Source organism: Xylocopa sonorina, chromosome 6 (assembly GCF_050948175.1).
Source record: "Xylocopa sonorina isolate GNS202 chromosome 6, iyXylSono1_principal, whole genome shotgun sequence".
Classification (NCBI taxonomy): domain Eukaryota; kingdom Metazoa; phylum Arthropoda; class Insecta; order Hymenoptera; family Apidae; genus Xylocopa; species Xylocopa sonorina.
The window spans coordinates 2,806,450-2,831,922 of record NC_135198.1 but is presented as its reverse complement, the minus strand read 5'-3'; the positions used below and the strand labels follow the sequence as shown (position 1 = coordinate 2,831,922).

The window sequence follows — 25,473 nt, the reverse complement described above, 5'->3', positions numbered from 1 at the left end:
GTAAGAATTTATTCAATAGAAAAGTAGCTATAATTCAAATAATAATTTAGTTAAATTCATAATAAAAATTGAAAGATGTACCAAAACAAATAATAGATGTCATGGGACATTGATTTCGATTGATGGCTTCATAACTATAAGTAACTATCCACTTGGTACTATTATTATGAGACAGAGGGAGTATTTTTTTAAGTTATAAATTGTCCAGTTTTATTAAACGCCCGAGGATTTGTGGACAGGGAGCGGGCGCATCTTCTTCATGGATTTACTTGGCTGTACAATTATGCTCTATTTATGTCGTCGTTAATACCAACGACCGGATTTCTCATTTTCTCGTAAGCGGGGTGTACGTGGAGACTCAAAGCCTTGAACCTCCGCTGGTACCAAGCCCGCATGCGATGCATGATAAATCCACGGTCAACGTTGAACGCGGTACTGCGAGTAAGGTAGATAATGAAAAAATGAAGACGGAGCGAAGCTGGCTCGAGCGGGGTGGGTTGCGCGTGCAATTTACAAGTATCCCTTTAATTGCGAGCCGCCGAGGACACGATTTTACCTGCAGCAAAGGGGACGCGTTCGCCACTGGGAGAGCTTCGAAGATGTTTTGTTTCGACGTGACTACTCAGTGACGCCGAGAGCAGAAGTTTCCATTCGATCGATTTCGGCGAGCAATAAATCGAGGAAAGAGGGGAGTTCTTTTAATTCTTAGTCGCTTCTTGGGTTATCCTCGTAACGTAGAGCCATCTGAAAAGCTAGAAGGTCGTATTTCTTTCAGAGTCAGGATACAAAAAACACTTTAGCGCAATTCAAATGATATCGCAAGCTTTTTATAAAAAGATCGATTCTAGATAATTCATAAGATTATTACTCTCACATTCGCCATACATTTCCTCGGAAAGTTAGACTGATTTGAAACGTTCAAACTTGTATTTCGACTAGTTATGTAATTGTTGTAACAAATAACGAGGACTTGAACAAGCAACGCGCTGAAAGGGAGTCGCAACGTTTTGTACGTACGATCTAGTAGAATCGACCCGTTCTAGGTCAGACACCGTATTAGGTAAGACGCTGCGTATTAGAGGATTTCCAAAGGATGTTGGATTTCCTCGACGATCCATTCCGCGACGATTAAATTATCTTACCGATTCCCACGCCATTGGGTATCAATGGGGATACAAAAAGGGAGGGGAAAAAGCGATGCATCGGTGGGAGAAGAAACGGCCTTGTGACTTTCAGCGGCAAGGCTGCGCTTATTGCAGCGTGGCATGCCATCATAACAATCTAGGTTCACTGCACTGAATTGCATCGATGCGATCTCGTCTACGCGACCGCATCCTATGCGATTCTCGATTAGCTTCCCCTCTTATTTGTTCGCGTTTCCTTATGGTCGTTCGTAAACTGGTTCAATCAACCAGACACGACCGCTTTTCTTTTCGCTTTCGTGCGCGTCAGAATTCCGGACGATCCATTAATCTCGAGCCACATTACTCTTTTTCATCCGCGTTTCATTGACTTTTCCTCTCGAACCAGCGGCGAACTGGATCCTCACAAGTAGAGCAATCTGACGCCAAGAATTTCTCTTTCGAACTACGCCGTTTATAGTTTCGACGAACGGTCGTCAGTCTTCGTTCAGATCGAGAACTGGTTCGATCGGATCGGCTATTCCAAGATCTTCAAGGTCGCCTTTCGTTCCTACGGGTTCTTGCTAGCTTCAGGGATTCGCGTATCCGTCGATCTCAATCGAGATTTCCGTCGATACGCGTATCTCAACGACATGTAGTAGTTTTATTCTAGCTGTAATCTGCGACACACATTTGGTCGATTAGGACGAACGAAGAAGGAAAATGACTTTCTACGATGCCTCGTTTCTTTGAGGGTGAATCAACCGCGAGGATAGCGACACTGTTAAACCGTACTCTTCGATTTCCTGAATTGCAAGACGCGACTAATCAGACAATCGATTTTAATTCGAGGTCGCACGTTTCTGGCGTACAGTTACATAATTTGTATTTTCTTTTTCTTACTCGAGTGGATGATAATCTTCGTGATTTTTATCAGGAGAACCGTCGTGCCGCGTTTCCTTTCTGTTAAAGGCAAATATCACACGTGGCACGATCGATGAAATTAAAGATTAGAGTATGAGCATCGTTTACGATCCCTTTCCATGAATTAAATAAGTATGTAAATTGTAGAATTTCGTGTGCTCCCTATGACAGAAGTCGTTGTACGAGTTCTCGTTGAAACAGTGAAAAAGGTATAGCGCGATCGATAAAATAAAAAATTACTTAAAGAATATGTATGTCATTTACGATCCCATTTATGAATCGTACGGTTATATTGCTCCTCGCCAAGCAGATATGCAAATCGCAGGAAGCTGATGGCGTTCCGCGGGAAGGTTGTTAACTTCGTCTGAAAGACGACGATGAACTGGTTCCATCGTTTTTAATAGCTGGTTCCCTGGGTCGTTGATCGAAGTTTACGATTCTCGAGCATCACCTAGAGAAAGCGCCAATTAAATCGTTAGTTTGACGACCGAGCTGGAATCCAAAATTTCGTGGCTTCCGGGTGCCTGCGATTTGTAAAACCGTTAAATACAGGCCTTTACTCGATGATGTGCTATTAACGATACCTTCCGAGTCGTTTGCCACTCTTCGAAAAATACCATCTCGCGCCAAGGTCGAAAAAGAACGTACCAAATCGCTTGGTACATTTCGAAAAGCATTCTCGCGAAGGGGGAACGTTTTTTCCCTTTGAAAATGAACACTCGCGCAGAGACCATAATTCAGTGGAACCATGCAATTTTTCTAACGAAGCTATTCACGTACTTTTGAGAGTAATCGCGGAATGTTAGGAGATACTGAACCTGGCCTGTCCTTGAATCCTTTTCGAGGCTTCTTCAAGCTCCCTCGTTCTCCGAAGAGGCAGTAGCAACAGGTGGTAGAGCGGCTTAATGGTTTTACAAATAAGTCGTACAACTTCTTAATGGTCTCTCGCTGTTTCCATCGGACCTCTCAGCACGTTTGCATCGCGTGCGTTATACATTGCAGACACACTTGCGCTCATTTATTACACATTTACGACCGTCGATCGCAATCGATCGCGAGCTGAACCTTCATAAATACAAAACCAATTCTTTGCCAGCGGTTAAGCATCGCATCGAACGACGCGACACACTCGAATGGTTGAATAAAAACTATCGGAGCAAACAAATGCGGGCTATTCATTCCCCATACGTTCAATTAACAGGATCTCTTAAGTTCGATCAAGGTTAGCGTCAACTATTCGCTTTACAATGTTTCATAACACGTTACGACACTTGGGATGAAATTCTAAACTCAAATCCCAATTGCGACATCGAAGGAATTCATTGCGAGATACTTTTTTCTGGAACGGAATTATAGACCTAAGGAACGTCTGATTGCGAATCGCGTCGATGCCAGAAATTCCAGATAAGCCTTTTTTCGTAGATTCTGGAGCACTTGTTCCTCCGACGAAGCTGGCCTGAATGCAGCTCGTGAAATCTGTTCTTCTGTTTCTCGCGCGGTTCTCGATGAATCAGGAACATCGTCTACACGGCTGATTTGTATTCGAAGAGCGAATATTGTGTGAACGGGGCCTGAACCCTCACCGCGCGAAATGTTTCATTCAACGAGGAAAGGTGCTTCGCCCAAATCGTACGGGCATTCGTACTACAGATCGAACGTCGCGTGGATCCGCAATGAAAAGATCTGCGCCTTTTGCGTCCCACTTTTATTACGTAAAAATACACATCCGATCGTGTATAACTTGTATGAAATTCTATCTCGCACTCGCAGTTAGTTTCCTCCTTCGTGTATTTAATAGAATTAAAATACGTGCGAACGTTTAATTACAACACAAATCAATGTGTAATTTAATTGTAAATAAATTCCATTCAGACATTTCGATTCGATTAAATACAGGTAAAACATCGACACTCTGAGTGCTGGTCATTTCAATACAGCTGAGTAAGATGTCCTGAAGTGTTTTAACATATTTTTACATGGACTTAGAAGAATCTAATTATTGATTTCTATAATCCATTCGATAATATTGTTTAATTTTTATTCTTGCGATAATATTAAATGCAAAGAACGTCATCTGACGTTCACAGGGTACTGTGAAAAATTACGCAAGGCGTTGTACGACACCCGAAGGTTCCAAAGTATTAAAAATTCTGAATGGTCCAAGTTCAGTCGCCAGGCGTTGCACGGTTGGTCAATTCCACTTTAGCATAATTCAGCAACTTCTCCAATGTCACGTTCACGGTTACATACTGCCATTGACTCCACTCGTGTTATGTCACAACGGACCACCTCTCTCTTTTCCGTTTGTGGGCACGCAGCGAGTTCAGAGGAGCCGGATTCCCGCGTTATGTCACTGTTCGTGCAATCCTCTTTCACTCGAGCAAGCGAGGGAAAGGACCGTAGAAGCGGATTCAGTTTTTCGAACGGACAGCTTTCTCCCCTTCTTCGACCCTTGGCTCGGACGCCTTCCGGTCGTTCGCTGTTTCTGGCTCGTCGAGATTTATCGTCCCTCCTTTCGACGGTTCTGCCCGTGCATCTTGACCAGTCATAGGTCGTGCACACGGCAATTCGTTACGCAGGATACCGCAGCATCAGCGAACAGTATTTACGACAGTGGATCCGGTGCATCTGGTCGCATCCGGTGCACGGTTACGGAGGTCCAGCGAAAGTAACAGAACCGGATGATCGACGACGTACAACTTTGGAGACCTAATCGGTGACGTCGTGCCCTTCCACTGATTCATTCTGATTCGAATCGATGCGTCGCAATAAGAAAAACCCACGCGTAAAGATATGATCGTGCGATAACAGAGAAATATCGCAGCGATATTTCGCGTTTATCTTGTAAATGATTAACGCGGCACTTGCACACGAACAACTGAATCTATCCGAACGACGACAATGCCTGATGGTTGACAGTAGTTGGGTTTGTAACTGGATTCAACGATTGGTTTCGCTGCGTGGACTTTTTGAACGGATCGATCGGCTGTCGAACGATTGATCGTATCGTTCGACGATTCATCTCTGACTGTACAACCGGACAAGCAAAAATGTCTGGCGTCCACGTTTCTCGCGTGTGCAGTACAGATTGCGAATCAAGGTGTAGGGCGGGAGTAGAGGGTTCTTTCACTCTTTTTTCTCCGTTCCATCACGATAAACCGTAGTCACCGCAGCGAGCGCGTACAGACTCTCGCGTGATGTCGTCTTAAACGTGCAACAAGAGAAATGCACCGGATGATACCTTCTGAAAGGGGTCAATGTCCTCGTTGGGAATTCCTCCACGGGGAGAGTAATCGATACTTGCGATTACGTTTGCCTAGGTGCATACCCGGTACTGTTATATTATAGTCTAAGTATTCGAAATGCTGTTACTGTTAACCGACAATCGTTGCATTAGCTACACGCGCAGAAAGAATTAAGGGAAATGTAATGCAAATTGAAATGCAAACGAGTCAGGACGGCTAGCTTAGCCATTCACGTCGGAGTCGATCTTCCTTATTCCGTTCACGGGGACGCTGATTTACGGTCTCGACAAAAGAACCTATCGCGTTAAATCATTAAAGGCGTGTCGGAAATTGATGCTAACGTAACTGTACAACGAAACAGCCATGGTTCGAGCTCAAATCGTTACTCCAACACGTACGCATCTGTCAAATAGTCTGACGATCCTCTGGAAAATCGAGGTCACCAATGCCTCGTCCGCGGAGACGCGATCGAAATAAGAATCGTTCGGTCCTGGATTATCGATGATACCCGAATTATTCGAAGTAAGGTCAAGGGGCCCGACGGTTAGAATCCTTTGGCCATCGGTTGACGGGGAAGATTGGACGTTGGCCAAACAGGACGTAAACGTAACTGTGCTCGGTTACTTAACTTTGCCCGTTTATGCGAAATTCCTAACCGAGGAAACCCACGCCTCTCGCCCCAGAAAGCAAATCAGATTACGTCAGCTTGTACCATCCCGTTAAAATGACGAACATCCGATCGCTTTCGAATGTCGATTAATTCGAATTCGAGATTTAAATAATCATGAGTGAAACATTTATCATTTCAGATATCTTAAACTGAAATCATGTGGACAAGCCTGACAGCAGTATGCGTTCTGGCGATATCGACTTTAGCGGCGTCTACAGAAGTTGGTAAGATTTCGCTTTGACTGACTGAAACTTAGAAGTAGAATCGCTTTAGAGTAAAAAGTTTGCAGTGTAGGGCCATTTAGGGAACGCGCGAACTATTTGTTTTCGAGACAAGCCCATTTACAGCGCAACTCGCGGGGCGCGTGATACGCTTACCGATTCCACTGGAGCATTGCCACTGTTTTTGCTTTCTTTCATCTCGATCAGCAACGCTGCTGTTTTCCCAAGTGTCTTGAAACTGGTCTCGTACGAGTCGAATAACCTTGAACACCTCTAAAAGAATCTTTGCTCTCACATATTATATATAATATTCATATATACTATAATACTTAAAAATATTTTCTTTATTCTAGCGCCCCGTGGTATTTTAGATCATCTTTTACCTGGCTTACGTCCACCCAGGCCGCCTTGGCATTTTCCGCATAGACCCGAAGACGGAAGAAACATATTTATATGTATAGAAGAAGGATATCATCCCGATCCACACGACTGCAGCGTGTACTACAGATGTGTCGATTGGGGCAACGGAAGTCCTCTGACGACATTCAGATTCGAGTGCGGATCTGGAACAGTATTTTCGCAACATAGGGGTAACATCTGTACCCATCCCTATGACAGTGGTCGACCGGAATGTGAAAGCAAAGATAATGAAATTGATTCCGGTTCCCCTTCGTCGCAGTCACCATCCGGAGGACGACCAACGGAAGCGACTACGACAACCACGAGCACGACTACACCACCTACGACTACGACAACCACGAGCACGACTACACCACCTACGACTACGACAACCACGAGCACGACTACACCATCTACGACTACGACAACCACGAGCACGACTACACCATCTACGACTATGATTCAGGTTACAACCACAACTGAACAACCGCAAACATCTACTCAGACGATTACCACAGATTCGTCGACGAGCAGTCAATCATCTGTAACAGATGGAGAATCGGCGAATACTAGCGATCAGAATCAAACGAAATGTAGTCGAGAAGGGTTTTTGTCAAACCCAAATAATTGTAAAAAATTCTACAGATGCGTTGACGACGGTACCGGACAGTTCATTAGGTACGAATTCGAATGTGGAACTGGCACTGTCTGGGATCCGAAAATCGAAGCGTGTAATCATGCTTGGGCTGTATCGCGAGACGATTGCAAGGAAGATGGAGGAACAGGCGGTGGAAGTACCGCCGATCCTGGAGAATGGAATGGAGATACGGGCAATACTGGAGGAGAATGGAACGGCGACACAAGCAGTACTGGACAGCCTGACAATTCTAATAGTCAAACAGAACCACCAGGTCAGTCTGGTGAAATCAGTGGTGAACCTGATACATCTGCAAAGCCCGGAACCCCAGGCACACCCGGAGATCCTTGCGCTTCCCAACAAGCTGGCACTCCCAGTGGCCCATGCGTTCCTATACCTCCTGATAGTTCCGGATCGCCAGGCAGTCCAGGATCGTCTGGTAGTCCCGGATCGCCCGGCAGTCCAGGGTCACCTGGTAGTCCCGGATCGTCCGGCAGTCCTGGATCTCCCGGTAGTCCTGGATCTTCCGGAACTCCTGGTACTCCCGGAACTTCCGGCACTCCTGGAACCCCTGGAACTTCTGGTACTCCTGGAACCCCTGGAACTTCTGGTACTCCCGGAACTTCCGGAACTCCTGGTACTCCCGGAACTTCCGGCACTCCTGGAACCCCTGGAACCTCTGGTACTCCTGGAACCCCTGGAACTTCTGGTACTCCCGGAACTTCCGGAACTCCTGGTACTCCCGGAACTTCCGGCACTCCTGGAACCCCTGGAACTTCTGGTACTCCCGGAACTTCCGGAACTCCTGGAACTCCTGGAACCTCTGGTACTCCTGGAACCCCTGGAACTTCTGGTACTCCCGGAACTTCCGGAACTCCTGAAACCCCTGGAACTTCTGGTACTCCCGGAACTTCCGGAACTCCTGGAACCCCTGGAACCTCTGGTACTCCTGGAACCCCTGGAACTTCTGGTACTCCCGGAACATCCGGAACTCCTGGAACCCCTGGAACCTCTGGTACTCCTGGAACCCCTGGAACTTCTGGTACTCCCGGAACTTCCGGTACTCCTGGAACCCCTGGAACTTCTGGTACTCCCGGAACTTCCGGAACTCCTGGTACTCCCGGAACTTCCGGCACTCCTGGAACCCCTGGAACTTCTGGTACTCCCGGAACTTCCGGAACTCCTGGTACTCCCGGAACTTCCGGCACTCCTGGAACCCCTGGAACTTCTGGTACTCCTGGAACCCCTGGAACTTCTGGTACTCCCGGAACTTCCGGAACTCCTGGAACCCCTGGAACCTCTGGTACTCCTGGAACCCCTGGAACTTCTGGTACTCCCGGAACTTCCGGAACTCCTGGAACCCCTGGAACCTCTGGTACTCCTGGAACCCCTGGAACTTCTGGTACTCCCGGAACCCCTGGAGCTTCTGGTACTCCCGGAACTTCCGGTACTCCTGGAAACCCTGGAACTTCTGGTACTCCCGGAACTTCCGGAACTCCTGGTACTCCCGGAACTTCCGGAACTCCTGGTACTCCCGGAACTTCCGGCACTCCTGGAACCCCTGGAACTTCTGGTACTCCCGGAACTTCCGGAACTCCTGGAACCCCTGGAACCTCTGGTACTCCTGGAACCCCTGGAACTTCTGGTACTCCCGGAACATCCGGAACTCCTGGAACACCTGGAACTTCCGGTACTCCCGGAACTCCTGGAACCCCTGGAACTTCTGGTACTCCCGGAACTTCCGGAACTCCTGGAACCCCTGGAACCTCTGGTACTCCTGGAACCCCTGGAACTTCTGGTACTCCCGGAACATCCGGAACTCCTGGAACCCCTGGAACCTCTGGTACTCCTGGAACCCCTGGAACTTCTGGTACTCCCGGAACCCCTGGAGCTTCTGGTACTCCCGGAACTTCCGGTACTCCTGGAACCCCTGGAACTTCTGGTACTCCCGGAACTTCCGGAACTCCTGGTACTCCCGGAACTTCCGGCACTCCTGGAACCCCTGGAACCTCTGGTACTCCTGGAACCCCTGGAACTCCTGGAACCCCTGGAACCTCTGGTACTCCTGGAACCCCTGGAACTTCTGGTACTCCCGGAACATCCGGAACTTCTGGAACCCCTGGAACCTCTGGGACTCCTGGAACCCCTGGAACTTCCGGTACTCCCGGAACTTCTGGAACCCCTGGAACTTCTGGTACTCCCGGAACTTCCGGAACTCCTGGTACTCCCGGAACTTCCGGCACCCCTGGAACCCCTGGAACTTCTGGTACTCCCGGAACTTCCGGAACTCCTGGAACCCCTGGAACCTCTGGAACCCCTGGAACCCCTGGAACCCCTGGAACTCCTGGTACTCCCGGAACTTCCGGCACTCCTGGAACCCCTGGAACTTCTGGTACTCCCGGAACTTCCGGAACTCCTGGAACCCCTGGAACCTCTGGTACTCCTGGAACCCCTGGAACTTCTGGTACTCCCGGAACATCCGGAACTCCTGGAACCCCTGGAACCTCTGGTACTCCTGGAACCCCTGGAACTTCCGGTACTCCCGGAACTTCTGGAACCCCTGGAACTTCTGGTACTCCCGGAACTTCCGGAACTCCTGGTACTCCCGGAACTTCCGGCACCCCTGGAACCCCTGGAACTTCTGGTACTCCCGGAACTTCCGGAACTCCTGGAACCCCTGGAACCTCTGGAACCCCTGGAACCCCTGGAACCCCTGGAACTCCTGGTACTCCCGGAACTTCCGGCACTCCTGGAACCCCTGGAACTTCTGGTACTCCCGGAACTTCCGGAACTCCTGGAACCCCTGGAACCTCTGGTACTCCTGGAACCCCTGGAACTTCTGGTACTCCCGGAACTTCCGGAACTCCTGGAACCCCTGGAACCTCTGGTACTCCTGGAAGCCCTGGAACTTCTGGTACTCCCGGAACCCCTGGTGCTTCAGGTACTCCTGGCAATCCTAGCATTCCTACTGTTAGCACGCCTGATACATCAGACGCAACTAGTACACCTGCCACACCTACATCAGGTATTGTGTTCGTAACTAATATTCATTTGTATGAATTTATAAGGAGGTAGTTCTTTTCTTACGTTTCAGGAACTGCTCCATCCACGGGCACTTCAGATGTTTGTTCAAAAGAAGGATTCTTCGCTGACCCTCAAGATTGTCGGAAATTTTACCGTTGCGTTGGCAGCGGTAAAGAATTTGTTAAATACGAATATCAATGTGGTACTGGAACAGCCTGGGATTCGTCCATTCAGAGTTGTAATCACGACTATCTTGTTCCTAATTGTAAAAATGGTCCTACACCTCCCGGCACTTCGGCCAGTACAGAACCGAATTTATCAAGCAGCGAAATTAGTAGTAGCACGGCTTCGTCAGAAACAATGGAAACTGAAACAAGCACCTCACCGCCAATATCATCTTCTAGCAGTCCACCGTCACCCACGTATCTTCCTCCATCAACTACGGATTCAAGTGATGATACGGCAACAGATGCTTCATCGAATACTCCAACCGCGTCCACATCAGATAGTAGTCCATCGACAGCTGCATCATCCGATGGATCAACAGCAACTGATTCAACAACGCAGTCAACTACAATTAGCTCCGAATCCACACCCTCAACTGTCACAGAATCTACCTCCTACTTACCACCCGAAACCAGCACTGCGACTGGCATTTCGACTTCATCTCCTGGACCGTCGGAGTGCACAGAAGAAGGGTTCTTCCCCGATCCTCGGGACTGCCGGAAATTTTATCGTTGCGTTGGCAGTGGTTCTTCTTTTACCAAATACGAGTTCCAATGCGGCACTGGAACTGCCTGGGATACATCTCTCCAGAGTTGCAATCACGATTATCTCGTTCCTAATTGTGGATCTAGTCCATCCGATTCTTCAAGCAGTACGGAACCAGACACCACTCAAACTGATGTCGGTAGCAGCACTCGTCAGCCAGATACGTCTCAGTCAGCAAGTACCGTTACTTCTACAACTGATCAATCATCAACAATGTCGTCAAGTAGTCCAAGCATAACACCTACATCGACTAGCGAACATACTGATAAGTCAACGACATCCACGTCGACAATGCCATCTTCTACTGCACCATCTACTACCACTCCCGAATCGTCTTCTACTACCACTTCTCAGTCCACCGAATCGTCTTCTACTACACCATCTACTACCGCTTCCCAGTCCACCGAGTCGTCTACTACTACATCGTCTACTACCGCTTCTCAGTCCACCGAGTCGTCTTCTACTGCATCTTCTACTACCACTTCTCAGTCTACCGAACCATCTCTTACTGGGCCACCCTCACTTTCAACGAGTACAAGCAATACTGAATCTACGACTTCGGGTGTTACAGAAAGTGTTTCTTACTTACCTTCAGAAAGCAGCACCTCTAGTACACAAACAACAACTGCGAGCTCATCTTCCGGAACACAAGAATGTTCGAGTGAAGGTTTCTTCCCGAATCCAGACGAATGTATTAAATTCTACCGCTGTGTACTTGTTGGGGAGGAATTAGAAAGGTATGACTTCGTCTGCGGACCTGGTACAGCATGGGACCAAAGCATTCAGACTTGCAATTATATCAGCCAAGTAGCCTCGTGCTCAATGGATAGCAATGAAATCGATCACGATCAAGGCGATCAAGGATCTGCTGACAGTACATCGGAGCCTAATTTAACACCACCTGGCAGTAGCTCTACTTCGACCACAACTACCACAGCTGAACCAGAGACTTCGTCAACAAAAGAGCCCGCAACATCGACAAGCACAGTTTCGTCGAATACAGATTCCACGAGTGCAGCTTCATCGAATACAGATTCAAGCCCTTCGGGAACGCCAGCGGAAATACAAGAATCTACTACTACTGAAAGTTCTTCGTCAAGCTCGTCAGCATCAACCACCGAACCCACCGTTCCAGATTGTAACACAAAGAAACCAAACAATACAATAGTTTGCGTAGAAGAGGGTTTCTATCCGCATCCGATACATTGCGCTAAATTCTATCGTTGCGTTTACAATGGAAATGGTTTCAACGTATACGTTTTCGATTGTGGACCTGGCACGATATTCGATCCTAGCATTAATACTTGCAATCATCCCGAGTCAGTTTATCCTACGAGAGATTGCACTATGCCTGATACGGGGGGATCTAGTACGGAACAAACGCCAACTGCCACAGGAAGTGAAGAAACTACCGGATCTACATCAGTGTCACCGTCTATGGATACTGGTGCAACTGCGGGACCTACAACTGAATCAAGTACAGAGCCTTCATCTGAAGCAACCACTGAATCTACTTCTCAAGCAACCGCGGAGTCTACTTCTCAAGCAACCACCGAATCTACTTCCGAAGCAACCACGGAGCCTACTTCTGAAGCAACTACCGGATCTACTTCCGAAGCAACCACGGAGTCTACTTCTCAAGCAACCACCGAATCTACTTCCGAAGCAACCACGGAATCTACTTCTCAAGCAACCACCGAATCTACTTCCGAAGTAACCACGGAGTCTACTTCTCAAGCAACTACGGAGTCTACTTCCCAAGAGACCACGGAATCCACTTCCCAGGCAACCACGGAGTCTACTTCCCAAGAGACCACGGAATCTACTTCTGAAGCAACCACGGAATCTACTTCTGAAGCGACTACAGCATCTGCTTCCCAAGTAACCACGGAGTCTACTTCCGAAGCAACCACCGAATCTACATCAGAGGCAACTACAGAGTCTACTTCCCAAGCGACCACGGAATCTACTTCCCAGGCGACCACGGAGTCTACTTCCCAAGAGACCACGGAATCTACTTCTGAAGCGACTACAGCATCTGCTTCCCAAGTAACCACGGAGTCTACTTCTGAAGCAACCACCGAATCTACATCAGAGGCAACTACAGAGTCTACTTCCCAAGCGACCACGGAGTCCACTTCCGAAGCAACCACAGAGTCTACTTCTGAAGCAACCACCGAATCTACATCAGAGGCAACTACAGAGTCTACTTCTACAACGACGGCACAACCAACTACTGAATCTACCTCCGAATCCACGTCTGCAACACCTACAGAATCTACACCTGAAGTAACCACGGACTCCACGTCCGAGGCAACCACCGAATCTACGTCAGAAGCAACCACAGAGTCCACGTCTGAATCTAGACCAGAACCAAGTACGGAATCTAGTTCTACGATGACAACAGAGCCAACCTCTGAAGGTTCCAGTGAAAGTAGTACCGCGTCTAGTTCAGAACAGACTTCCACTCAAGTTGCAACGACAGAATCTACTACGGAATCGCAAGGAACGTCTGCTTCCAACACAGAACCTGCCGCTTCTAGCACAGAACCCTCTACTCCGACCACACAACCCTCTGCTCCTAGCACAGAACCACCTACTCCTCCGTCATGTCCAGGTAACTTAACCGACGAACAAGCACTGCTAGTTTGTCCGACAGGTTTCCGAAGGTATCCAAAAGACTGTAATTTATTCTACCAATGCACCACTGAGGGCGACATAGAAATCAAGATATTAGTATTGAACTGTCCAAAAGGTACAGTATTTGACGAGCAAAAGATACAGTGTTTGCCTGAAAATGAAAGCAGTCAACCCTGCACGGCTTCAAATGACGTAAATCGCTTGCGCAAAAGACTAGTGGACACTTCTGAATCTCTCGTAAGTATTCTATTTTGCAAGGATGCTTGGATATTTAAGAAAACATTTATTAAAATGGTCTATTTGATTACAGGTGGGCGTGTCGAGCGGTAAGTTGTGTCCGGCAGAGGGACATTATCCTTACAAACCAGGCTGCACCAATGTATTCTACAACTGCAAACGAGACTCCAGAAACAATCTTCAAGGCTATCTGTACAAGTGCCCGCAAGGTTTCTTGTACTGGTCGGTCTCGCGAAGATGCGAACGCGCATCGAGAGTACCGATGTGCGCGCTGATGTCGCAGAGAACCACCAACGACTGGTCGAAAAGATGGCAGATACCAGTAGAAGGGTCAAACTTGTCTGCCAGAAGTCTGCAGCTTCTTTAAATCGTGAAATGCTGATTCCTTTGTTACGATTTAAGTAGTTCGAATGGGCAGTGCAAACTCTCAGGACAATTTCTGAGATTTTTATTTTAATAGTTACATTTGAAAAAGATATTCTTCGAGTATTAGAGTGTACATGCAAAAGTATCTTCGCAACATGGCTGCCGAAGATCACGTGAAAAGATATTCCGATCTTCAGCAGCCATCTTGTCGTAATTAGTCTGTATCAAGAGAGAATTATCCTCTGAAAGATATCGACTAATGTAGTTAGTATTTTCCTACGATTTTTCAAGGAAACTGTAAAATCGTCGGAAAATATATCGTGAATGTCGGGGATTTTGGTTGAGGGATTCGTATATATAGTATTCGACTGTATTCAGTGATGTATGTTACATATTTATTGAGTCAAGCGTTTCTCGTGATTGTGTGTTCCTAGTTTTACAGAATTTCTCATTAACCCCTTTATATTATACTGTTAAATTTGGTATGTATGCGTAGTATTTTGTAATTATACATTGAACGCTCAGATGAGTAGAAAGTGACCGATACTGTGATTAAAAATTGCTGTTCTGAGAACGTTTAAATAGTTATAACTATATTACTAGACACACACACAACACGTTGGCACTTCGATGCCAGTTACATTGCATTTATTCAACGAACTTAACAGGTGTTTCGAATTCTCATGGAACAAGAATTCATAATCTTAGCGCCGTATTCTGAATGCAGTACAAAGCAGTAGCCTCGAGAAGATGAACTTGTATATAATTACGTTTTAATAAGCCCAATCACTGCTTCCTTTATCTAAAATGCAACACATCCGATGTTCTTTCATTTCTTTTCACGTATTTACGATTGTGAAAGATATCGGCATTGGAATACCTGTTTAAAGGAAGTGGTGCGGTCGAAACATATGTTACGATTTAGAATACATGTAAAATATCAGTAGTGTAATCACTGAATGTGTATAAATATGTGTTTATATTAGGTTTCTCGCAAATTAATATTAATAAAAGAAGAATGAAATTTCCGGTAAAATATATGAAAACCTTTAAAGAGCTCACGAACATCCTGCTATATTTTCTCTTCCGTTGTACAAGAAAACCAAAGATTGATTACGGAGGAATTAATTATTTGCACAGTGTATTTTGATCTTGTACGTAGAATCTGGTATTCGAAATAAAAATTTGAATTGAAATCGATTGTATCGTTCTCGCGCCAGTCGATCGTACTGCTCGACTGTAACGTTCGCGTTGTATACGCATATGACGTGCCCGTACTTTGCTATATTGCAGTCAATAAAACAACAGTACGTTGAGGTGGTCGGTGGTAGTCAAATTAAGTTAATTGTCGGATGTGCAAAAGTGCTTGAACAGTTTGCAAACATTTGAAAAAAAATTACAAACAAAAAATCATTCGTGGCAGAACAAAATGTTTCGCAGCGCTCTTACTTTCGATCGATTATTAGGTAAGCGTTTCTTGCCGTATTAAGCGAACAAAATGTCCGACTATCGAATTGCATTTGAATTTTCTTGTAGAAAAAGCTACGAGCCAGTTCCAACTAGAACCTGATTGGGTCGCAATACTGCAAATTTGCGATTTAATACGTCAGGGAGACGTGCAGTAAGTGCATGCCTATTGTCTAACCTGAAACTAACCTTGCTGACATTTAATCATCCAAGAAATAAAATAACGCGTTCAGTTCTAATATATTTCTGTCGAAGAAATATCTCCATTTGTATTATCTCCGCTTGAAAATCGTGCCTCCATTACACAATATGGTTTAAAGTTTTACCCAAGGGAATGGTATATTTCTTTTAGATAGAACATAAATCGTTATTCGATTTTTATCCACTTTGTAATTAGACGGTTTAATTGTAAGTAAATAAGTTTTACGTCGTAAGTATCAATAATACACTGTAGTTAAAATTAAGTTTGAGGTTGCGCCTGCTGTGTCATACAATGATGGAAATTTCCATCATCTTTTTCTTTTTTTGATCAAAAAGCGCTTCAAGCTACAGATTTAATTCAAAAAGAAAATATAATTGAAAAGTAAATACTGCTAGCGTCAATAGCATTTGATAATTAAATTACGATTTAATAAGAAAATTAAATTACCAATTTTCTGTACATATATAGACCTAAAGCAGCTCTTGCAGCTATCAAGAAGAAATTGACAAATGCAAATCCACATGTAGCTTTATATGCTCTATTGGTAAGGAAACATAAGGCAAAATATTTGGAGAAATGCAGTGCTGGTAGAATTATTAAATAAGTTTTAATAAATCTTTCGTTGCACAGGTGCTAGAATCTTGTGTCAAAAATTGTGGCACGTTGATACACGATGAAATTGGTACAAAACAGTATATGGAACAACTCAAAGAGTTGGTAAAAACAACTACACATGAAAATGTTAAACTAAAAACATTAGAATTGATTCAAGCTTGGGCGCACGCATTTCGAAATAGCCCTAAATATAGAGCAGTGCAAGTATGTTTAATAATAATGCTTGTAATTATTTTTTACTTAGCAGAATGTAAGATATTTACGCATATATACATATTAGGATACACTTAACATTATGAAAGCGGAAGGTCACAAGTTCCCGACTTTAAAAGAGAGCGATGCTATGTTCATCGCTGACACTGCTCCAGCATGGGCAGATGGAGATGTCTGTCATCGCTGTCGAGTAACATTTGGAATGGTACAAAGGAAACACCATTGCAGAGCATGTGGTCAAGTATTTTGTAACCAATGTTCAAGCAAAGCATCTACTCTGCCTAAATTTGGAATCGAAAAGGAAGTTAGAGTTTGTGAGGCATGTTATGAACAAGTTAATAAGTAAGTACTAATTATTTGGATAATTTCTCAATCTGTATATCTTTATTTTTAACATTTTTTGTTTACTTTTGTAGACCATCCACGACCCAAATTAAAGAAGCTGATCTACCTGCTGAATATCTTAACAGTTCTTTAGCTCAACAGCAACAAGTATGTAATTGTATAAGAAAGTTACGAATAGAAAGTCAAAGAGGAAAAAAGATGAGAGGCTTATTTTTATTAGTCTCGTCGTTTTTCTCTCCGAACCTTCAAACAAGAGATTAAATCGCAAAATACGTTGTTCCTTACTAGGTACCTCCTCGAAAAACGGCAGCCGAATTACAAGAAGAAGAGGAACTAAATCTTGCTATAGCTTTAAGTCAAAGCGAAGCAGAACATCAAGAGAAAGAAAAGAAGCGGGGCAGTCGCGTTACGAAAACAAACCCCCCTACTACACGACCCGTGCGAGCATCTTCTCCACCACCATCACCTGTTAGTTTTCAGGAACAAAAACTTTGACTAAGAGTATACAGTAATTTTTATTTTTTAGCAAGAAGAAACAGAGATCGATCCAGAGCTTGCAAAATATTTGAATCGCAAACGTTGGGAGCTAAGACAAAGCGCATTAGAGGAGCAGCAGCATGGTTCAAGAGCAGATGTTACAAGCCCTTCCGCTCCTAATATAAGCAGTCCAATGCCACAGAAAGTTATAATTGCAAAGCAACAAAATGGAGAAGTTGACAATCAGATGGAAGAGTTTGTCAGTGCTTTGCGATCTCAAGTTGAAATTTTTGTTAATCGAATGAAAAGCAACTCATCGAGAGGCAGATCTATTGCTAATGACAGTTCCGTGCAAACTTTGTTTTTGAATATTACTGCCATGCATTCGAGGTTTGTTTTAAATATAAAAGATACTTTGAAATAATGTTAAACTGAAAAGATATAGATTATATAGTTGATGGAACTTTTGCAGATTATTGAGATACATTCAAGAACAAGATGATAGTAGGGTATATTATGAGGGTCTTCAAGATAAATTAACGCAAATGAAGGATGCTAGAGCTGCGTTGGACGCTTTACGAGATGAACATAGAGAAAAATTGCGCAGACAGGCTGAAGAAGCTGAGAGACAAAGACAAATGTTAATGGCTCAAAAGTTAGCAATTATGAGAAAGAAAAAGCAAGAATACTTACAGTATCAGCGTCAGCTTGCCTTGCAAAAAATTCAGGAACAAGAAAGGGAAATGCAAATGAGGCAAGAACAACAAAAGCAACAATATATAATGGGTAAGTTCAAAGAAACAATTCATAATCTTGAATATTTTTTAGCATGAAAATCTGTTTAACCTTTTGAGTTGTGCGCTGAGTTGTGCGACGTTAAGCGTGTGGGCATACGTGCGTTCATAGCCCAAATTGAATGGTTATGTGAGAACCTATATATGCGTTCATAGGACTTAAAGGGTTAATATTCTTATGATACATTTTAGCTGGTTATCAAGCTGTTCCTGGGTTTATTGGACCATCTCAAGGTTCACCTGTTCGTCACGTGCAATATCAAACGCCAGGTTCCAACTACAATCCTATGTCACCAACAAATCAAGGATATATGTACAGTCAACCACCGATGAAGCAGTATCCAATGCAAGGTTATAACATGCCACCAATGAATTCTATGCCGCCTCATGTAATGGGGCCAATGGCTAATCAAGAACAACAACCATCTGATCCATCCGTTCAAGGACATGAAGCAATGGGCCGAGTTTCCGTTTCTGGGCCTGGAATGGTTAGTGCAATCGAAAATTGATTTATATATACATTTTACATTTTGTCTTCCTTCGATATTTGGAATGAAAGTATGCCTTAAATGTTTTAAAATATTTCTATTTGTATGATTTATTTGATTCTTTTCTACATTTTTTTTTTTTTTCTGAAGATATCACAAATTACAAATCCCATACCGCAACTTCAGCAGACAGGTGGACATCAAATGGGACCACCACCACCGCAACCAGGTCCACCGCCAACTCATATGGGACAAACGCAGCCTGCGTCAGCGCATATGCCACCACAACAAGGTCCTCCGCAAATTACGCAGCCAGGACCGCCAAATCAAATAGATATGTCCCAAGGTCACATGGGGCCACCTGCACAAATGGGACCTGGAGCACATGGCTCACCGGCGCAGGTTGTTGGGATGCCACCGCAAATGGGACCACAACAACCATCTACAATGCCAGGTCCTCAAGGACCTTCGATGCAGCCTCATGTTTCAAATGCGCCAATTTCGACTCAAGGATCAGGCAGTATTCAAGTACCCCCGGGAACTACAACTACAATGCAGGGTCCTCAGGGGTCTGTTATTTCACAAATGCAGGGTATGTCGCAGGTTCCTGTGTCTCAAGGACAACTACAATATCAAGCACCAGCCCCTCTGCCAACTGTATCACACGAACCTAAACAAGTAAAAGAAAAACCAGAAACAGCTGAACTGATTTCCTTTGACTGAGAGAAGTATTCGTGCATAAAGGCTAAGTCAAACGTAAGAAGTGCATTTAAGATAATCATTTTACATACGAATTTTAATCTTAATTTAGCGCTGTTTGTTTTAACTCGTTGATAAACCGTTCAAGCTCCATATATAGAACTGACGGGAGTATACTTTCTAAAGTACCATTTCAATCCTAAAACTTTTTAGTTGAACTGTATAAGTTTTTAAGAAATAGTAAAGTTTTACGATGATATATATTAGAGACACGATTATTTTATTGTTGGTATTTATTTTTTGTCATAGAAATTTCGAACAACAATATATACAGAAATTATAAATACAAGATTTTGTTGCGTAATTGTGATGTATACCTGGTGAAAAGTAATTTATAATTTTTAAATAGCAGAAGCATTCATGCATACGTATTTAGTTGTGTGGGTAATGTATATACAAAATATTCATATGTTACATAGCATAAAGGAACTGAAGAAAACTACTTTCATCTATATTTGATGGGTATATCACCTTGTTCTTTTTTTTTTTTTTCTTTACATAACATTAATTTTTGAATGTTGTCTTCCCTATTAAAAGAACGTATTATATAAAACATGGGATTTTTAAGTCGTTATTTAGAATGTACCTGTAGTAAAACCTCTTCATTTTATCGATCAACTATCTTTCCTTAATTCAGTATTGCATTTACATTCTTCTCATTCTTTCTTCCTTTTTTCTCCCTACGATGTCTAAAAAATGTTCGATATAATCTACGTCTTTCGTTTTAGAAATTCTGTTTCATAATCAAACGGTTTTCACTTGCCCTTTTCTACGCGGTTTTACTTCTTGGGGGCAGGTAAACGATGTTTCTTCAGAATGTTTTCTAATCACAGTCGATGATTCACCATTAGTAGAACAAGCCGAAATTTGACCATCTTTCTTGTCTTGACATTTAAGTGATGTGCTTATTCCGCTAGAAGTTAAAGATGCTTTACGAATAGACATATCTTCTAGTGGAATTTCTTCGCTTCGCGGTCTTGGCATTTTTGGCGAACTGTCCCGAGACCGTAAACCATTTTCGTGACTCTTCTCAGTTGTAACGACACTGTCATTACGCTTTGGAGTCGATGCCGAAAAAGCAGGGGTAGGTTTGACAACATTCTCCCTGCGCATTTGTGCTGCGAAACCAGGAACTTTATTAACCGTAAACATAGGTCGTGACTGATGATCTTTTTGTCGTTGACCGCGTCCTAATAATCCTGAAATTGCATCAGATTAACATTAAATTTTCTTAACTTTCATTTCAAGACTAATTTAATAGCATAGTACATCTTACATATGCATATATCTTACGTTCGTGTCGGAAACCGCGTAAAGCATAATTCGGTGGCGTTGAAGAGTGAGGCATACTAGTGGGAATGTCCAACAGTCTTGCAATTTGATTCATTTTCTTTTGTCGTGCTTTTATTCGACCTTTTGTTAGCCTATAATTAAAGACATAAATTTAGTCATTATGAAATCAAAAAATACAATGAATGATATTCCATTACCTTTGTTTAGCGGCCATACATCGTATATGATCATCGAAAATGAATTTTGTTGATAATAACGGGACGCGATTGCCAGTACTACTACTTAAAGGTTTATAGATTGTTAAATGTAGACATCTGGAGTCATCTTTATCACCTGTTACTTCAATATCCTGTAGAAAACCCACCAGTTTTGCCACTCCCCAACCCAGTTTACGGGTATCAGGTTCAACAAGAATTAATTGCACAACATCAATGACTAGAAAACGACGGATTTTCTGACCATCTTTCCACACAACTGTACATGCGATTAAATCGCTATTATCTGCACGAGAATACAATAAAATAAATTAGTTGTTCATAATTTTTTATATATACACTCTAGAATTTAGTATAGAAAAATAATTTTTACTCAGATCAAGAACATTGTCGACTTGAATACAGTTGGCCGGATTTGTTAGGGGTAACTGCGTTTCCGCTTCCATACTAAGGGTTAAAGATAAATCTCTTATTAAGAAGAATACTCTTATAGCACGTCGTGCGCGTTCAACCTGTGTAAACATTAATTTTGTTTTCTATTAGTAAGTTTAACGAATTACTTTACATTAGCAGTATTTATTATAAGATGAAAAATTAAATCTTCAGCGTATTTACTTCTCCACACGGTAGTCTTTTAGTAAATTCGATGCCTGTCATTGGGGTTCCAGTTGGTGGTAACAGAATATTACTGTCCATCATTAACCATTCTACATTCAATGGTCGTTTCTGAATTTCGCTATATTCATCTTCAAACATATCCAGGAATATATCTTCGCTCTAAGAATTAAACAAAAATATTCTCTTTTAAACAGTTTTTAAGTTTAAAACTAGAGGGTATATTTAAGATATACCTTATAAAAATTTTTTAATAACGATGTACTCTGCTCTTTGGCTGCTTCAATTGCTGCCAAATGCGGATCTTTCAACATACTTTGTCCTTCAGACATTACTAATTGTATTAGCAATTTAATTGCCAATTCCAATGTAACGAGTCTCACTCTAGCATCTATGGAAAATATTATAATTCGTGACACTGTAACTAAATATTTTGAAAATTAAATAAGGTACTCTGGACTCACTTGTTTGACAGCTTAACGTTATAATATGAATTAGTCTATCTATTAAAATTTCATTATATATAGTTGTTGAATTTCGTGAATTGCATAAAATTGGGTCCAAAGTTTTACGATCTATGCCCTTAAAAAGTTTCTTTGTTAAAACAAATGTACGAAATTGTTATAGATGAAATGTCTTTAAATGACTTTACGTACCTGATTATTCGCTAAAGCATACAATAAACATAATGCGAATAGCGCAGCATAATCATTTTCTGTGCAGGACAGAGAATTTAAGATTGTATCTAAAAATGGTTTATTTGACAATGATTCGGCGATACTTTTTTGTGTCTGAGGTGTTAAAGGACTTTCTAGCGCTAATCTTTGCTCTTTTTCTTCGTCCGTGATATTCAAATGTTTAATCTCTTCTAAGTCCTCTGTTGAAGTATCTATATTGTCTTGTAAGTCCAGCTGTTCTGGACTAACAAGTGCAGATATATCTGCTATTAAAGTAGAATTAAACGATGTGCTAGGATGATTAGTTTCCAAGTCTTCCTCACACTTTGACGTACTCTCTTCTTCACAAAGCTCATCCGATGCTGTTAACGTTTCACTTAAATTTTCCAGAGATTTTTCTAAGCTTTCTTTTGGTGGTGAAAAAGCAATTGGCTTGTCTGATGAAATATCACCATACATTTCAAGTACTTTACTTGCACCTGTTTGTATAGTTTCCAAGTCTGACAACAGCATTACTGCTGCTAACGTATGTACAAGAGGACCATGAGAGACAATTAGAAATACTTGAGAAAGTAGAAATAAGGCTACAACAATGCTCACATGTTTTCTTTCTTCCTATAATAAACCAAAAATGTAAATTGTAGTAGATAGAAACGAAGCAGCAATAATCACAAGAAAGAAAATAAATAAGGCACTCAGTGAGGACACCTATTGAGGAAATCACATCTGGAGGAAGTAAGGAATAAGCTTGTATTTTTAATTCGAAATAAACCTATCACTATTTCCATTACTTCTCTTCAAATTTTTACAGTGAGTAAGAAGGCTAAGAATAAGCAAATGAAGCAACATCTAACATACTAATTTGGTTCTAATTTTATTAAATTCTCTTATACGTTGCGATAAAGAATAACGATAAACCGAATACGATACTGTGCAAAGCTGGAAAGATAGCATGAAGAGTGAATGGTGCGAAAAAGTGTAGGGTAACCGCGCTTATAATACCCTCAACATAGCTACAATATATTTTGAAATTCACTGTGTTTCGATTCGTGAATCTCGAGCCGAAGCGAGTGCACACTACAAGGCAATATTATAGTTGTTACATTGCTGCACATTTAACAAATTTTTTATAGCAATACAGACATTTTCATAAAGAGGTATCCATGCCGAGTGCTTGACTTTATAACTACACTAATTGGTTTGCACCTAATATACTATTCATCCTATTAAGTAATTACACATTTATTAATTGGAAACATACCTGATTTTGGCACAGAAGATTTTTGCGTCTCATAAGTGAGTAAACATACAATGGAACTAGTAATTTGTGAAGCAAGTGTTCTGATAAAACTTTGTTTAGGTCAGATATATTTAAACACAGAATGTCATTTAAATAATGTAAATGATCTAAATGTTCTGCTACTAAATCTGATAATCTGTTTTGACTCTGATGACTGAAACATATGCATATCATAAAGTTTCCTCTCTAATGCAATCACATTTAATTATGCTTTAATATGACTTACTCAGCATCATTTCTAACACAAGTGTCAAGCTCTATAATGTGATTACCAATAAACCATACAAGATTGCTGAAATAGGGTGCAGCAGTGCGATCTCTTATAAATGCTAGCATGGAGGCATCTTCTACTCGATATACATTTAAAGTTAGTGTTCGCACTGCTATACGAACCATTCCTTCTGAATGATTAAAAAATTTAATTGCCTCTGTATATAATGGAAAATCATTGGTGTGCTGATAAAGAGAAAGAAAAATTGAATTAAAACATATCCTCTTTTCATGTGCCAGGTGCAGACTTTAAATACTGATGACAATGAAGATGAAACAATGACCACAATAAGAAGCACAAACAAATATAGTAAACATATATGTAAATACCATAATGTTAAATTGAAAAGAGAAAAAACAAACATGTATGTTAGCCAGCTACTACCAAAATTAATGAGCATGAGAGTTTTAAATGTGAACAAATAAACACAGAAGATTATCACGTGTACCTCGTTTACCTCATTATAAAAGAAATGAATGGTATGGGCATTTAACTTCAAGCTTAAAGTCTTTAAAAAACTGATATAGTACGCCATCACCTCTTCGTCGCTGAAGTCAAATTTGTGCACTATTATACTGTTTACATGATTATTACTAAGTAGGTAATCTAAAAGAAATATAGCCGTTAAAATTATATGTTAAAAGAATCCTGATAAAACTGCAATTCTATGTTTGCTAGTAAACTTACACAAAGATGTTTCATTGCGTATATTCTCAAACAAAATATTTAAGGTCTGTAATAACTGAACACATACGTAACTTCCACATTTTTGCTTCATTATACGTAGAAAAAACGAAAGCATGTTCTTCTCCAAGAAGAAACTAGGATAAAAACAATATGCGTATAGTTACTTTTTATAGTACAAAGAAAGTTACATTCTAAGTTTAATAGTAACTGTTTCTCTGCTACTTACTCAAATACACTGCTATCGTTCTGGTCACCCCATATTAAAATTTCAGCTATAGAACGTAAGGTCTCTACTAGTAAACCTCTATTGTTTTCTGATACAGTTTGATTTTTTGAGAGGACATGGTACAAATACCTATGTATGAAAATTATACAAAATTCGAACAATTTAAAAACTTTTATGTTAATATAAATATGTACTCGTTTTTATATATGTATGCATACTTAAGATGTTCCAATGAGTGAGGGTTTTTAGGCTTCCAAAGCCCTCCACCAAACCAGCTCCGACTACGAAACATTTTTTAGCAATGCGATCGTATTTGGGTGGTGCCTTGCATTGAATTCGTGCACCTTTTGTTTTCCTTTTCTTCTTTTTCTACTTTTTTTTTCTTTATTTTTTTTTAATAAATATCACTAACGTTTATTCATGTTATTAAAATAATAGAAAATATATTTGTATTATTCAACACTTATTGAAATTTTTGTAATCGTCAATTATGTTTCTCTAACAATACCACGAATAGATATTTGAAATACTGTCAATCATGTCTTTTCCTCTTTTCTTTGTTAAATAAATATCG

At 42.0% G+C, this 25,473-nt stretch overlaps 3 protein-coding genes across 10 annotated transcripts; 2 read left to right on the top strand and 1 right to left on the bottom strand.

The window, feature by feature from the left end:
* The first annotated feature begins 6,096 nt into the window (after positions 1–6,096).
* On the top strand, positions 6,097–14,256 carry LOC143424860 (uncharacterized). The gene is made up of 5 exons (XM_076897218.1): positions 6,097–6,184; positions 6,535–6,853; positions 7,016–10,242; positions 10,312–13,889; positions 13,963–14,256. Exons 1-5 carry the CDS (start codon positions 6,118–6,120, stop codon positions 14,254–14,256), a joined length of 7,485 nt encoding a protein of 2,494 aa, XP_076753333.1. The 5' UTR covers positions 6,097–6,117.
* Positions 14,257–15,537: 1,281 nt separating this feature from the next.
* On the top strand, positions 15,538–20,175 carry Hrs (Hepatocyte growth factor regulated tyrosine kinase substrate). 2 transcript variants are annotated; one of them, XM_076896647.1, is made up of 11 exons: positions 15,538–15,721; positions 15,792–15,876; positions 16,393–16,468; positions 16,555–16,743; positions 16,820–17,094; positions 17,169–17,244; positions 17,386–17,565; positions 17,624–17,964; positions 18,047–18,360; positions 18,561–18,856; positions 19,043–20,175. In XM_076896647.1, the coding sequence occupies exons 1-11, from the start codon at positions 15,685–15,687 to the stop codon at positions 19,577–19,579; spliced, it is 2,406 nt and encodes an 801-aa protein (XP_076752762.1). In that variant the 5' UTR covers positions 15,538–15,684; the 3' UTR covers positions 19,580–20,175. The 2 variants fall into 2 exon arrangements, with proteins under 2 accessions (XP_076752762.1, XP_076752761.1); XM_076896646.1 differs by having other exon boundaries at positions 15,539–15,721; positions 19,007–20,175.
* Positions 20,007–25,455, bottom strand: Ema (C-type lectin domain containing ema). 7 transcript variants are annotated; one of them, XM_076896615.1, is made up of 16 exons: positions 25,118–25,455; positions 24,900–25,028; positions 24,674–24,807; positions 24,435–24,592; positions 23,942–24,171; positions 23,677–23,869; positions 22,395–23,030; positions 22,203–22,320; positions 21,975–22,129; positions 21,739–21,900; positions 21,497–21,659; positions 21,106–21,409; positions 20,909–21,039; positions 20,379–20,814; positions 20,202–20,304; positions 20,007–20,142 (listed from the first exon to the last, which is right to left on the bottom strand). In XM_076896615.1, exons 1-15 carry the CDS (start codon positions 25,189–25,191, stop codon positions 20,244–20,246), a joined length of 3,084 nt encoding a protein of 1,027 aa, XP_076752730.1. In that variant the 5' UTR covers positions 25,192–25,455; the 3' UTR covers positions 20,007–20,142; positions 20,202–20,243. The 7 variants fall into 7 exon arrangements, with proteins under 7 accessions (XP_076752730.1, XP_076752729.1, XP_076752732.1 ...); XM_076896614.1 differs by lacking the exon at positions 20,007–20,142 and having other exon boundaries at positions 20,171–20,304; XM_076896617.1 differs by lacking the exon at positions 20,007–20,142 and having other exon boundaries at positions 20,171–20,304; positions 21,497–21,635.
* Positions 25,456–25,473: the final 18 nt, after the last annotated feature.